Below are 16,239 nucleotides of genomic sequence, written 5' to 3'. Positions count from 1 at the left end.
TTGCAGCTTTAGAGATGGATACATCACATCCTCTGGGCTAAAGAGAAGAGGGACCACCCAGCTTGTTATAATTAAAATATAATTTATTTAACATTTACTTCATCATCAAATAATTGTCCACAAACAAGAACATCTGGGTTCCCAGTGAGGTTCTCTGATGTAAACAATCATTTAAAAAGAACACATAAGAATAAGTACCATTTTTCAGATATTCATACTCACATCAAGCCATAAGTTAAAAGCAAACACAGTCTCATAATTCAAAACAAAGAATGAGTGAGGCTTGTGGAACAGGTTCCTATGTTGTCAACTGCTCCCTCCTTGATAAACGATTGAAACATTTAAGAGTTTCTGATGTTCCTGGCCGCAACCAGGGATCTGTGGCAACTGTTTCTATAGAGCTTTGATGGTTAAGATTGTGAAGAGAAAACCGAGGAGGAGAGTTGTCGTCATCGGAGAAATCCACTGGTCCTGAATAACAAGAGAACCAGAGTAAAATACTGCTCAACTAAATACCCAACTAATATACTCAGCCTGTCTTTAAACCAGCTGGAACATTATGGACTGCTGTAAAACTCACTATTATCAATCAAATACTTGCTGCAGAAAAACAGTTATGAACAGTTTCCATGGCTAATTCATTTATTTGTTTAGCAGCAAATCACAATACAATTATTGCAAGGCACTTTACAAAAAAACACAGAACAACTAAGTCAATACTGGCTCTTAATTTCCCCTGAAAACCTTTCTTTGACGTTCTTGCTTTAATACAACAAAACTGAAATTACACAAAACCATTAAACTAAATCTTGTTTTACCAGCTGTGTGGCCACGGCGCCCAGTTCCATCGCTCCTGGGCTCCGCTTCTAGCTGTGACCTGTTCCTTGTGTAGGTGGCGGAGTGTTCATGGGAGCCAATGGGCTTGCTGGAAGCAGCTTGATCCTGAACCAACCAGAGGACACAAGAAGGGACAAATAGTTACTGTAGCTGTTTAGATCACAAGGGCACATACCCAGGCCAGGTGGCTGCTCACAGAGCAGTGCATCAACCTGTGAGGTGTGTTGTGTTTAAAGCAGACTACCTGGGGATGTTGTGACTGTTTGGCCATCCTCCTCCTCTCCCTGGCTGACAAATGGGGGGGCTTTTCAAGCTCTGGAGTGCACGGCACTGGCAAAGCATCTCCTAGGGGGTCTCAACACATCACACACTTAAAAATCAGACCGTTGCATCTCAGCCACAAAACTTAGTAAACTTGGCAATGTTTTGCTGCTCTAGACGTTTTGTAAATATATTACAAATTATTAGAAAGGTCAAACCCGGTGAAGTGGAGTTTGTGTTCAAAACAAGGAAAACAGTTGTATCTTACCAATGAATGCACTCTCTGACTCCAGCAGAGAACCTCTTGCAAATCCCCTTAGTACACTTTTCTGCAACATAAGACAAGTCTTTTCACAATGCCACTACAGTAGACAGTGGCTGAGAATTTTTGTAGGTAATTTATTTGAAGAATTTCTGAAGCATATTTTCAACTCACCAGATCATCATTTTGCTGTGGAGGGGACAGGTCTAAATAATCTGAAACATAAGGATGACATGTTTTTTTCTAATGTGCTGGTTCACTGTAGAAGCTGTTAATATCAAAGGCTCAGATCAGGAGCAGAAAACAACACATTGTACACTTTTTTGTATGTAAAAAAAGAATTCAGAGAATGCAGTGAGCTCTAACCATCGCGGACTGTAGACCTCTGGCTGCTAAAAGGGTTATATGGATTCTTGTAGTCCTGCATCCTCCTGCTGGACCCTCCCACTTCTTCCAGCTTGGGAACCTCACTGGAGTCCATTCTGGATCCTCCATCTGATACAAATGTACACAGAATTCAACTGTGGCTAATAATGTTGATATGAGATGTAAGAATACAGTTAAAGACTGAAGCAGTACCCGTGTATCTGAGCTGAAGGGAATCCTGGATTCGCAACAGGTTTGTGGAGCTGGGCCTTCGCACAGGAGCCTGAAGCCGCAGCCTGGCCATATCAAACACATCCACCGGGGGACGTTCTCGATGTCTGGACATAGGAATCGAAGCACACAAACAAATGTATATACACAATACTCAGGCAATCCTGTGGCACAGTGGAATTCTTCACTCAATATTAAACATAAAGTCTGAGAGGAAAGGACAAGTCATGACTTCCCAGGGTCTTTGAGAGAACAAAACCAAGGTTCAACTGTTTGCCCACTCCTTTAAGATAACTATTTATTAATCCATCCAGTGAACTACTGAACCTATCCATTACTTTTAGCTCACAATAAGTGTAATGCACAGCAGAGGGACCCAGATCTATGTCCATTTTGCAGTCGGAAGAGCTGTATAAATCAGCACCTGCAGTAAGTATCAATGTGACTTAATGTGAAAAATATGCCAGTAGAAGTGATGCCTCTGCCTGGGCCTGACCTGTCACTCAGAGGAGGGTCCTTCCAGTCACCCTGCTGCAGACGACCCTCCAGCCGTTTCTGCTCACTGCGAAGCTGACGGCGCAACACTGACAGCTCACTGAACACATCACGCTGGTCACCTGAAAACACAGACTCAGCATTTTCCAGTACTAGACGAGATCACTCATTAAGACCATCAAGACAAGAGTTTAAGAACTATAGAATAAGCTGGACTGTGGAATCATTTAAAGCCTGACCATAAGACAAACTGAACCAAAAACTAAACACTGCTGATGTGTTTTGTTTGCTGGCACATTTCACTGCACATCAGAGAAATTCTGTAAATGTGTGGGGATGTATAGAGCACCTGCAGCTCGTAGCTGGTTTCTACAAGCAGGTACAGGAGGGGATTGGAGTCCAGACAAAGAGCGCTCCTGAAAGAAAAGTGAGAAGAGGTGCCCAGAGGTTGACAGAAAACATTAACTTTTATACAGGAAAGTTGCTCTTGAGAATATAACTTTTTATATAAATACATGAAGTTTTTGTCAAATGTGTTATCAAAATCAAGCAACAGAACTGGACCAAATATGTTGCTTTAAAAACCACTATAGCCATGGAGGATTCCTTGTGGAGATGTGCTTTAATTTTGTTTCCTCTGTGACTCACAGACAGGGGGGCAGCAGAGTGCTGGCTGTCGACAGTGGGGGGTCTGGGGGTGAGATGGCGTAGCCCATGTTTCTTCTGCAGGGTGGGGATTGGAGGTGAGGGCTCTCTATGGACCTAAAAACACATACTTATCAAATTATTACATAACTATGGTTAACTTCACTTCAGACTTTTGATTAAGATTACTTGATGTTGGATGCCCACAGTCCATTTTGAGACTGCCAAGGGCAAATATGTTAAGAACTGCTACAAATAATCTAAGTATGTAAGTAAATAATGTAAGTAACAATGTACAGTGGGTACGGAAAGTATTCAGACCCCTTTAAATTTTTCACTTTGTGTCATTGCAGCCATTTGCCAAAATCAAAAAAGTTCATTTTATTTCTCATTAATGTACACTCAGCACCCCATCTTGACAGAAAAAAAAAACCAGAAATGTAGAAATTTTTGCAAATTTATTAAAAAAGAAAAACTGAAATATCACATGGTCATAAGTATTCAGACCCTTTGCAGTGACACTCATATTTAACTCACATGCTGTCCATTTCTTCTGATCCTACTTGAGATGGTTCTGCTCCTTCATTGGAGTCCAGCTGTGTTTAATTAAACTGATTGGACTTGATTAGGAAAGGCACACACCTGTCTATATAAGACCTTACAGCTCACTGTGCATGTCAGAGCAAATGAGAATCATGAGGTCGAAGGAACTGCCCAAGGAGCTCAGAGACAGAATTGTGGCAAGGCACAGATCTGGCCAAGGTTACAAAAGAATTTCTGCAGCACTCAAGGTTCCTAAGAGCACAGTGGCCTCCATAATCCTCAAATGGAAAAAGTTTGGGACGACCAGAACTCTTCCTAGACCTGGCCGTCCAGCCAAACTGAGCAATCGTGGGAGAAGAGCCTTGGTGAGAGAGGTAAAGAAGAACCGAAAGATCACTGTGGCTGAGCTCCAGAGATGCAGTAGGGAGATGGGAGAAAGTTCCACAAAGTCAACTATCACTGCAGCCCTCCACCAGTCGGGGCTTTATGGCAGAGTGGCCCGACGGAAGCCTCTCCTCAGTGCAAGACACATGAAAGCCCGCATAGAGTTTGCCAAAAAACACATGAAGGACTCCCAGACTATGAGAAATAAGATTCTCTGGTCTGATGAGACCAAGATTGAACTTTTTGGCATTAATTCTAAGCAGTATGTGTGGAGAAAACCAGGCACTGCTCATCCCCTGTCCAATACAGTCCCTACAGTGAAACATGGTGGTGGGAGCATCATGTTGTGGGGGTGTTTTTCAGCTGCAGGGACAGGACGACTGGTTGCAACTGAAGGAAAGATGAATGTGGCCAAGTACAGAGATATCCTGGAAGAAAACCTCTTCCAGAGTGCTCAGGACCTCAGACTGGGCCGAAGGTTCACCTTTCAACAGGACAATGACCCTAAGCACACAGCTAAAATAACAAAGGAGTGGCTTCAGAACAACTCTGTGACTGTTCTTGACTGGCCCAGCCAGAGCCCTGACCTAAACCCAATTGAGCATCTCTGGAGAGACCTGAAAATGGCTGTCCACCAACGTTCACCATCCAACCTGACAGAACTGGAGAGGATATGCAAAGAAGAATGGCAGAGGATCCCCAAATCCAGGTGTGAAAAACTTGTTGCATCATTCCCAAGAATCAATGATGGCTCATGGCTGTACTAGCTCAAAATGGTGCTTCTACTCAATACTGAGCACAGGGTCTGAATACTTATGACCATGTGATATTTCAGTTTTTTTTTTTTTTTTAATAAATTTGCAAAATTTCTACATTTCTGTTTTTTTCTGTCAAGATGGGGTGCTGAGTGTACATTAATGAGAAAAAAAAAGAACTTTTTTGATTTTGGCAAATGGCTGCAATGACGCAAAGAGTGAAAAATTTAAAGGGGTCTGAATACTTTCCATACCCACTGTACATGTTGGCTTACAGTGGGTGGGTTTCATTTCAAAAGGCAATGAAAGAGGCGATTTCACTCATTATCACATTTGCAGCAAAAAGGACAAATGAAACTAAAATAATGCTGATGTGGAGCCATTAGTGAACAAACCTCCTCCACTCGAGCCTGCCTCCCACTCTCATACTGCCTCCTCAGCGCTGCATTCTCTTTCTCTTCTTCTTCCTTCGTTTTCCTTTCTGTGTCCTTCCTCCTCTGTTCAGCCAACCGAATCAGCTCCTCATTTTTGGCCTTTTGCTGAGAGAAGAAAGACAAGGTTTAGATGCCAAAATGGAAAATGAGAGAGATGGTTTTAATTTCTTGCAATACACAAATATTATTTGATTTTTTTACTATTACTAGTATTACTGTTTTTTCCCTCACAAAAAAGGAAAGCTGTTCATGGCTTTTCTGTAGACCCTCACCTCTATCTCCTTTTGTAACCTTCTCTCTTGTTCTTCGTCGTATTCCCTCTGAATGCGAGCTCTCTGCTCTGCCAGCCTCTTCTCCTCTTTCTCCTCCTCCAGTCTGATCCGATCCCTCTCCTCTGCCTTTTTACGCATTTTCTCTTCAATCTGTATACAAATGAACAAAATTAACAAGACAACATAAGCAACAATCACAACATCTACTGGCAGGCTGGAGGTTTGAGGCAAATTTCTGGCAAGGAAGGAAACAATGATTTATGCCATTTTCACTATTGATTTTCTTGGAGTCAGCCAAGAAGCAACTAAACTTTTAGAGACCAGAATCTCCAAAGGATGGCTGGTTGCCAGCACAAGTGATCCTTAACAAGATAGCCTACCGTAAAACACAGCCAGCAGAAGTATCACAAGCTGTTTAAGGTCATACCTGCTGTTTGAGGTAAGCTTTGTACTTGTCCTGCTCCTGGAGCTGCTGCTGGGTGGGCTGGTTGGCAAACACATTGTCTCTGGCAAACTGAGGGGCTTGGGCATGGGTGAAACCTAGACAAAGAAGAAAATATGAACTCAGCTGCGAGTTGTACCAAAGAATGTTCCTTTCTACATACATCCGCCTGTAATTCTAAGAAAACTCACTGAGTAGCTAATGATGTGCCAAATCTTTTGTACATAAGCCTGGATTGGCTCTAGACTTTCCTAGAGGTAGCATTTTGTATCAGTCTGTCTTTATCATTTAGAGTAATTTGTGATTAAAATACCCTTGTTAATTTTCCACCATACAGCTTGGGAGTCTATAGTCCCACTGTTCTCTTTGATCCTTTCTTATTACATTCACTGCCCAATTTGTAAGACTTTCTTCCAGTTTGGCTTTAGTATAGGCTTTTACCAGAGACCCTGTCAATGGGGTCAGGGTGCACTTCCAGGCGGGTCATCATGGCAGCCATGGTTCTCCTTTGCCACTGCTCTGGGTTGCTGTAGGCCTCCTCGTTGAGCTTGTGCATTCGGTTGAGGTCAGCTGGGTAGCAGGAGCAGTCATAAGTTAGAATCACAACAAACCCCTTCTTTAGGCTGTGTGTACTATAAACAAGGCAATACTCTGGGGCACACCAATGAGATTTCCAGTGCTGTCTCTCAGAGGGGCTCCTCCTCCACCTCGACCCCAGGGCTGGTGGTTCATCATGTCAGCCTCCAGCTGAGCTTCATAGCGCTCCCTCTCCTCCCTCTCCAGACGCCTGCATTCCTGTTGTTCCTGAATCTATGGTACAATATTTTCAGTTAAATCAATTCCTCCTGTACCTGGTCATCACTATTTTCACAACACATTTTTTTCATTTTCTAATTTTCCTGACAATATCTGCATTTCTCAGCGCTACTTATCTAAGAGACAGCCAGAGAATAAGCCTTTGTGCATTGTAGGGCTGCAGCAGTAAAATTGATACACATTATTCAATAGTTTTTACTAGAAAAAAAAGGTGGAATGAATGGAAATTTGTGTAAAATAATATGACAAAGACTGGTGGTGCAGTAAATTGCTCAAATGGCTGGAAGGATGGCTGGAAAATGTTCAAAACCCCAAAGGGAAAACATTCCTATCAACAGAGAAGGAGAAAAATGTGACTACAAGCAATAAAAGCAGACTGAAAAGGACTGGCCCACTGTTCTATTTGCATTAGATATAATGTCTGATTTTTGGAAATGTAAACTTTACCCATCCAGCTATTCATTAAAATTACAGCACCATCTTTTATGAACATACACCCTGGCATCATATACTGGTTACTCTGGCCTCTGGTTACTCCTACATGGTCTCTGGCCATGGTCTCTCTCTGGCCATGGTCTCTGGCCATGTAGGACACCCGCCCTCTAAACAAAGAACCTGTATCCTAACACCTCAAATGACCACAGAGAACACAATTATAATATGCATCCAGGGATTTATATGCTCTCTGATGTAGAGTGTAGGTCTTTTGATCAGATACAGGTACCATATTTTCTGGACTATAAGTCACACCAGAATATTCATCACTTCTAGCAAAAATAGTACTTTTTCAGCAGTACAGCATTATCTTCAGTTGAGACAATAGTGTCATCTAACACTAGCGACTACTCGACTACTAAAATTTAGTATATTTTTTATTGCTACATGGCAGACAAGTTACCAGTAGGTGCAGTAGATTCTCAACCTGGATTATTCTGGTTAGTCACATTGTACGGCTATTATTTTGAACAATACTGTATATTGGGCCAGACAATGCTAGGCCACCTGGACTGATCTCGTTCACATTCATGTTATTGCTGCCATTTCTTACTTGAATTAAATGTTAACCAGCCAACACACTATAAGTGTAGGAAAATGGAAAAAAATATATTAATTCATATTACATTTATGGGGAGGTAAGTTAAGTTACAGACCATGTATTGTCTTTCACTACAGGAGCCTGTAATTTTTGACTTTGTTCACTCAATGACTAATTCAAAATGATGAAACTCTCCAAAAGATAAACAAATGCATGCCCATCCTTTAATATTTGTACACAGGAACCAGTTTCACTCCTGTAACGCATAAAAATCCAATTAATCAAATTATCAATAGATTAATTAATGATTAAAATAATTGTTAGTTGCTGCACTAGGACATTACTGTTCAAACAAACCTTCCTATCGAAGTTTAAAACATTTCTGACTTCCTCGAATTTTCCTAAATTGTTTACTGGGGTTAAAAAAAAGAAAAAAATGTTAATATATATATATTCGCCAATACCAATATATCTGCTATAGGCTCATATTGGCCAATAAAATTGGCAAAATGATATATCGATCAGGCTCTAATATACACCACACTGTTGAAACATATAGCACAGGTACCAAATATGGAACAGGGATCTACCAAACACCCTATCAAAGATAAATACAAGCTAAGGAAGAAGGTATAAATATGCATAAATTTAGAAGGAAAATATGAGGAAATGAGGTGAAACTGGTATGAATAAGCACCTGAAAAGGCATAGAGCTCATAAACACTCCTACTGCCAACTTTATCATCACATTAACGAGGATCGCAAGGCATAATCTAATTAATACTGTATCTTTTAGTCTTAACTAGATCAGTTTTACCTTGTAATGCTTGCCGATCCCACTCCTAGAAGCTTCCTGCCAACATATCACAGACTAGGATGTAGTGGAAACATCTCCTCTTCAAAGTAATCTGCTACTACTTTGCTTAGTAAATAACAGAGGCATTTGTCTGGTATGTTACTCATAATAGGTCTGATTAACTTACACATTTACTCTGCTCTGCTTTCATCTCTACTTGAAAATAGATCTACTCTATTAAAAGTGCATTAAACTACCTGATCACACTGGCATCCATATAACATATATATTAGGTCTACAACTAGAAAACTAACAACTTAAAAAAGCTATTCCAATAGATGATGACTGATGTACTGGGGGATTAATGCCATCTAGAAAAAACTATACAGATTCAGAGTGAGTAAGCCCACCTGTTGTTTGAGAGCATCTCTGTAGCTCAAGAGCCTCTCAGTTGACCTGGATCTCTCTGAAGGGAAAACATGAACTTGCAAGTCCAGAGTGGCAGCATCATCGCTGGGTCTGCAGGAAAGTTGCACAATAGCACTGTTCATATCTGTCAATGATTTTTGCTTTGTTGCTTTAAAGAAAATATCTAATATTAACTTGGTATTATTACAGCTCATTAACACCACGTTGTTTTCAATGAATGAGAATCCATAAGGCAACAAATAACAATTAATATGTCTGTGTGCATTTAAGGCAGATACATTTACAGCCATATTCACTTTTGGCAGCTAGTCATTCTCTGTCCCTGCCAAAACACTAAAAGTGAGAAGAAGATTGTTACTGTGTTGGAGGCTCAGGGAAGCTGCTTTCACTGTACTGGCTGTGATCACCCATCTGGCTAGACACAGCTCCCCCTGGTGGGACATTCCAGTAGGACACTGGCAGGCCTGCACCGGTAGCTGACAAGTGACCATCTGGGCATAGAAATTAAACACATGTTAAAATTACGATGACAATGCTGAATGTAGCATATTTGGACAGCTTACTGCCAGTATGTTCATTAAGAGCAATGTAAATGCCATTCAACTCATATTTAACACATGGTGCTGGTGCTTACAGTAGGCCATGGTCGGGTCAAGCAGGTTTCTGGTGCTGTAGTAGTGATGAGGCTCCACATACAGGCTCCTGTAGGCTTCACTGAGTGTGGAAGGAGGATGTGGAGGGAACACTGGAATTCTAGATGTGGGATGTCAAATTACCAGTTGTGTTGAGAAACACTGTCATTTGCAAACAATTTTTTCCATTTACATTCCCAGCTAATAACCATAGTTATGTATATGGATAATAGCTAGAAATATGGCAGTCAACAACCTGGCCATACTAATTTTGAGCTGAACATGTATTTTTCAATAATAAAAACTACAACATGTAAAATTCATTTGCAACCTCAGAAACAAAAATGAACTATGCATAAGGACCAGATGTGTCCACAGAGCTAAAAACATGCACGGCCAAACATTTAAACATATACCTGGGAGTGTCCATGGCTCTGGGGAAGGATGGGGCAGCAGGCTGACTGCTGGGAGACAGACCTCCAGTCCCCAGGCCCAGGGCAGAGCTGTATTCTAGTAGCGGGGACTGGAAGGCCACGTGGGGATGCTCAGGAGGAGAGGTTTCTCTTTCTCCGACACTGATCCTCTCATTATTAGGAAGACCTCGAGATGAGGATCCACTCTCCCCTGTTGCTGAAGGCTGCAAAATCTGATGAGCTTTTCTTCGGCTAAGTCCAAACTGTCGGATTCTGTCTGGCTGGTTTATGGATAGGGACAAAATTGAGAGATGAACTTAATACTGTGCATACAGTATACATCTAAAATACCTTCATGTCTCTCCTTAACTCTAAATTTCATCACTGTATTTTCAGTATGATCATTTTACAGTTATATTAACATTATTCAGGCTCTGGCTTTTACACATGTTCTACAAATATGGCTGAAATATGGCTGGTTGTTGAAATTGGTAATTTATTTCCAACCACTGTGACCTCAAAAATAAATCAGTTTAATTCAACTAGAATGAGGATTAGTTGTCATGTTCCAGCTGACCTGTTTCTCAGGATCATTTGCACCAGTCGCAGCAACTCTCAGCTCCAAATCTTTCTCCCTGCAACATCAAAACATAGTCCGCTGTTAATCATGCTACGCATCTAAAGATATTTATTCACAGGGATGTTCAGCAAGTTGGCAAGTAGAAATTCCAGGCTTTGCTCAACAACACATCATGGTCATTGACAGTCTTACTAGTAGCTGCTTGTCTATCATACATTATCATTCAAACAGAAGCAAAGTGCTTAAAGTACTAGAAGCTTAAGCTCCATCTACTGTTGCTGCAATTCCAAGTCTCTGAGCTTGACATGGACATGCCTAAAATGCGAAAATATTAGGCATTAACATAGCAGAAGAAAAGACAAAGACCACTGATGACATACCTCTTCTTGTTCCTCTGGTGTTCAGCTATCTGCTCCTGCAGCTCCTGTCTGTAGCGCTCCTTCCTCCTCTGTAAGGCCTCATATGTGTCAGTAGCTCCTGAAAGTGTTGGGACACCATTTACAAAGCAGATAGTTTGAAATTTCAGAAAACATAAAAAAACCTTCATAAAACAACAACAAATGAATGCTTTCAGAAGTGACACTGTAGGCTAGAGTTCGATATGGGTTTTACTATGCCTGCTGATTTTGAAAAATCAGAGCAGCCAATGGCCAATTTATTGTGTTGATTATTTATTATATGTTGGGACGACATGTTTTACTGGGTAGTCACATTTTCTGTTTAAAAGTCAGGGGCTATTAGAGTTTTAGGGATACTCAGTTCATAAGCAGAATGTGACATTTATTCAGGACCTTATGCCTAGTGCTCTTCTCTCCTTCTATGTGCTATCAACCAAATATCGTTTCATATCCAATCACAGAAAACTATAAATATACTTCATTGTGTAACTGCATAGCAAATATGTGTAATTCCATCATTCAAACATTATGTGCAATGTGCTTATGTTGATATATGCAAATTAAGTTTTCAACTTACTTGTTTACAGAACCAACAAGAAATTCACCACTAACTCTATCTTGCTTTTACATTGGTGCCAAATACAAAATAAGTTTGCAAAAATCAACAGATTTGCAAAATCTGACATTTAGTTAATAATCAGTAATTATTGTTGATCAGTAAATGTCTATGTAATGTCTATGGTGTGATGGTGTAATGTCTAGTAAGTAAATGTTTAACAAATGCTCAACCTTTAATATTAAAATAAGTTGTTCAGATGACAATGTAGAAAGGTCTTTAACCTATTATAAGGCCAGTAGCAAATTCAGCATCCTCATTTTTGGTCAATGCTCTTAATCTCCTGCCCCCTCTGGCACCAACTACTGGATTCTCCCTTTTCTCCCTGGAAGAGGCAAATAAGAACAGAAAGCACAAACAATTTTGAATTTTGAAGCATTCTTTGAGCAAGCACAAATAAATAAAAGAAAGAATAATTTCTCCAAGGTACCTGCCATCACCCTTACTGGATCGTCTCTTCTCATAATTGGTGTCAGGCGCTGTATTTCTGCACCTTCTGCTTTCCACCATCTCATCCTTGATGTGATCTTCGCCCCCTGATTCCTGGTCTGCTGGCCTGGTCAGCATGTCATGCTGCCTGGGAACCACTGATGACTGCTCCTCGTCCTCCTCAGGGCAGAGAGCCTTAACCTCAGCAAGGCGCAGAGTGCTGTGCAACCTGTGATTGTCCTCTGTCAGAGTGGCTGCATCCTTCCATTTGGGGGTTGCAGTAGGAAATATGATTGCAGAGATAATACTTATTCAAAAACAAAAGGTGGTTTATATCCAAAATCTCACAGTGGAGGTAATGAAACAATCTTGGCTTTTCAATTGTTAATTTGGCATTCATCCTATTACTCAAATGAACTAACTTTTAGCTTTTTGTCACTACAGAGTGAGAAAGAAAAAGAACAATTCACTGTTCTCTGCAGCAACATTTATACATGAGATGGACGTGAGGAACTTCAGGACAGTGACTACAGATAAGCTGTGTTTTGCGTATACAACCTTGAAGACACCAATGTGGCTCTGTACAGTATCTGGAAAAGACTATCAGTAAAATTCTCCTAGAGCTAAATGTCACCTAAGTTCATGAATAAAAACAGTGTTCCCTTATTTATAAATTTCAACCTTTTTCCTCATTATATACGAATATTTCAACCATAATTTCATGTATTATTTCACTTATTCGCTATTTAGCCATTACTTGCTATAATGTATTTGAATAAAGTATGCATACTTTCATATACTATTTGGTGTTTTAACTTGTTGCATGATGTTTACGAGTTACATCTGACCTCACTCAAAACGTTTTTTTTTTTTTGTTGTTGTTGAAAGAGTTAAACCCATTTCTACTGACCACCCTGGTAACTGGAGAAGAGAAACAAAGTAAGGCCTTTTACACCTTTCATTAAAACTTTATCTACAGATAAAGCAAATGAGCAAGTTAGCATTAGGTTTCTGTATTATTCCTTATCCTTACCTTTCAGATTCTTCTGCCCTTCCATACATTTTGGAAGCCATTCGCTAATAATGAGGAAGTTCAGTTATCTTTTTTGATTACAAGGACTGGCTCGTAAAATATCCAAGGTTTTTAGTTACACCTTGTCCAGTCAAAGGCATAATTTTCAATTCAAATTACATTAGCTAGTCATTATAAAAGAGACAGTTACCTTGACACACCTCTTTTCAAGCTGAAGTAATTGTCCAGAATCTGCAATGTCAATGTGATTTCTCTGTAACATAAAATGTTATTAGCATCTACAATTCATAGATCAAAATAATAAAGCAGTGTTACCCTGAGCCACCAGCTAAAGCTGGAATCTAAATGGTTCACTGGAGCTAAGAGATGGTACCCAGTACAGAGAATGAATCATGTACCCACCTGTAGCTTTGAACACATTCGGCATGCCAGGTTCAAAATGCAAATATAGTGTATTTATATATGTAACAAGCACTGATAGCTAACATATTCAGCTTAGAAATACTGACTTATGTGGATCCAGCCCACGGATCCAGTATTCAGTAAGAGTCTCTGCACACCACACAAAGCTCTCATTGGATTCAATATGTTTTTGTGAACTTATTACAATTTAGCTCAATGTAAAACCAAAAAAAAAAACTGAAAGATGTAGAACACCATGTTAAGTTCCCTCGCCAAGCCCAGACGTTTACATACACTAAGATTACAATGCCTTTAAACAATTTAAGAAAGCCCAGATGATGATGTAATGGCTTTGGAAGCTTCTGATAGGTTAAGTGACAACATTTGAGTTAATTGAAGGCACACCTGTGGATGTGTTTTTAAGGCACACCCCAAACACACTGCTCCCTTGTGTGACATCATAGGAAAATCAAAAGAAATCAGCCAAGATATCAGGAAGAGAATTGTAGATCTTCAATTTTGGTAATCCTAATTGAACTAAGACAGGCAACGATTAGTCTCATTAGTGTCAGATAGTGAGAAAAAAAAATGTTATGTATCTTTTTATGCAGTGCATATAAACATCTAGGCTCAACTGGATTTCAACAGGCAAACGTGGCAGTCACCTGAGCCATGAAGCGCCTGTAGTCCATACGAAGCTCATGCCGTAGCCTCTGTTTCTTCCTCTCATACTCAACACCAAGAGGCAGACCCACACTGTAACTCTCCTCTGACAAAACACATGCATCAATATTTCATAAAGACACAAGGTGAAGAGTTTTACACCAAAACAACTGCTGCTACTTAGAAAAAATGTCTACACTGACAAATATATGACACTTCATGGGTTACTATTAAGGACAGGCATCAGGCATTTGCTGGTTGTTATGAAAATAACTTAAAAAACATTGGACTCAAAAGGGAAAAATGCTAGTCATGTATTGTACCTTTCCCCTGAGGAACAGATGTGGGAGGGATGTTCTCCTTAACAGTGGATCCATGAGCTCTGTGTGGTTTTACCTGTCAGTCAAAAACAGAGGAACATCATACAAAAATAGTACATACACATCTTTAGGGGTCCAAATGCACAATGGGTTTTACCAGCTAGTTTATTGTTTTTATAGGATGTCATCTGTTTTAGTTTGTGTCTCCAGAATAATGCCTTTTTTAACCCCAGAACACTGAAAGAGAAATCTACAAATGGCATATTTTAGAACTAAACTGTACTTGATGCGTTATATCGTGTTTTGTTAGCTAACTAATTAATTTAAGCACCTTGTGGTGGGGAGATTAAAAAATAACATAAATAATAACATAATATAAAAAATAATGCGTATGTAAAAGGTTCACAAAGCAGCTCAGAACCAACAACTTAGCAAATATATTTCAAACACACCTTTATTTCCAGATAAGGAGGGTCTTGTAAACAGGCTTTATCCTCTGCCACTTTCGCCTTGCGCTCCTTGATGAAGTTCTCCAGCTCATCATCCATCTTTCTTTGGTAAACTCACACAGCCCGCCTGACAAATTCAAGAAAAGTCCGTTTGAAATGCCTTTAAACTCGTCCGGGACACCATTAAATTCTGGTTTTCAAACAGCATTACCGTATATAACTGCCTACTGCTACCTTGTGAACCAGAACAGGTAGGGGAGTCAAATTAAGTTAACACCATGTCAGCTACAGGTTCGGTATATGAGCACACCATATCACCATGTTAGCTACAGGTTCTAGGTTCGGTAGACACACCATAACACCGTGTTCTCCAGGTTTTAGGTTTGGTATAGACACACCATATCACCATGTTAGCTACAGGTTTTAGGTTTGGTATAGACACACCATAACCACAGGTATGAACTACCTGTGCACATTAGGCCGTTGCTTAGGTCGGGCTGTGATGCTACTGTCTCTTTAATTTGCCGTTGTCGGGCAACCACAATGAACAAGACAGTGTCACGTGCTGTAGCTACAGAATTCGCTTAGCGGCTATCACAATAACAGTGGCACCGTTTCGGCCCATAAATGAACCAACAGTAGGGTAAACACACCGCATGGACTATGTTCAGTTTAAGGACAACACGTAGTTTAAGTTAGCTACCCTATTAGCGAAGAGTAAAAGAAAGGCAGAGTCAAAGTAAAGCCAAGAACGACACGATAAAGACGAACACTAGATAACATTAGCTCGCTTCTCGCCCAGCTGACGCTAGTGATGTACGGCAATCTTGGTGATTATCACGGTGCTTACAATGACAGCTACCGCTGAGTGGCTCTGGGTCTTACCGTTACCGGATAAGGCAGTGTTTATTAATTCACGGATGTTGGCGGTACCTTGTTCTTCTTCTTTGAGTCCCGCATGTAACGCTGCGGTGCTTCCGGTTTCAAGTGTCAAAATAATGGCTCTAGGAGAAACGCAGCTGCAACATGTTTACCTTTGATTGAGCCCATTGTTGTATTGTTTACAGAGTTGTTTTAACCTCTTTATTCAATTTACTATTCATTTTACAACTAGCAATTCAGGTGAAAAGTGCCAATTCATTCATTCATTCACCCAATTCATGTTGAATTATTTTGGCAGAAATTTAAATGGAAGCTAAATGATTTGTGTGTCATATTGCCATGGGCTTCTGCATTTTCAATACATTGTCACCACGCTCTTTTGGAGTCAAAATTCAAATTGAAATTTAATCTGTCGGCC

At 40.2% G+C, this 16,239-nt stretch overlaps 1 protein-coding gene across 5 annotated transcripts; it reads right to left on the bottom strand.

The window, feature by feature from the left end:
* Nucleotides 1–65: 65 nt before the first annotated feature.
* On the bottom strand, nt 66–15,904 carry LOC113144541 (centrosome and spindle pole-associated protein 1-like). 5 transcript variants are annotated; one of them, XM_026330677.1, is made up of 29 exons: nt 15,825–15,904; nt 14,943–15,066; nt 14,494–14,566; nt 14,173–14,276; nt 13,296–13,358; nt 12,074–12,333; nt 11,868–11,968; nt 11,010–11,106; nt 10,627–10,684; nt 10,053–10,330; nt 9,639–9,757; nt 9,363–9,495; nt 8,986–9,094; nt 8,597–8,632; nt 6,590–6,737; nt 6,369–6,497; nt 5,913–6,025; nt 5,486–5,635; nt 5,175–5,318; nt 3,101–3,214; nt 2,802–2,868; nt 2,454–2,574; nt 1,940–2,064; nt 1,727–1,855; nt 1,535–1,575; nt 1,367–1,427; nt 1,082–1,191; nt 819–942; nt 66–471 (listed from the first exon to the last, which is right to left on the bottom strand). In XM_026330677.1, exons 2-29 carry the CDS (start codon nt 15,036–15,038, stop codon nt 299–301), a joined length of 3,276 nt encoding a protein of 1,091 aa, XP_026186462.1. In that variant the 5' UTR covers nt 15,039–15,066; nt 15,825–15,904; the 3' UTR covers nt 66–298. The 5 variants fall into 5 exon arrangements, with proteins under 5 accessions (XP_026186462.1, XP_026186464.1, XP_026186461.1 ...); XM_026330679.1 differs by having other exon boundaries at nt 15,873–15,892; XM_026330676.1 differs by having other exon boundaries at nt 15,790–15,859.
* Nucleotides 15,905–16,239: the final 335 nt, after the last annotated feature.

This window comes from Mastacembelus armatus, chromosome 10 (assembly GCF_900324485.2).
Source record: "Mastacembelus armatus chromosome 10, fMasArm1.2, whole genome shotgun sequence".
Classification (NCBI taxonomy): domain Eukaryota; kingdom Metazoa; phylum Chordata; class Actinopteri; order Synbranchiformes; family Mastacembelidae; genus Mastacembelus; species Mastacembelus armatus.
Note: the sequence above shows the minus strand (reverse complement) of the source record. Positions and strands in the feature narration are given on the sequence as shown.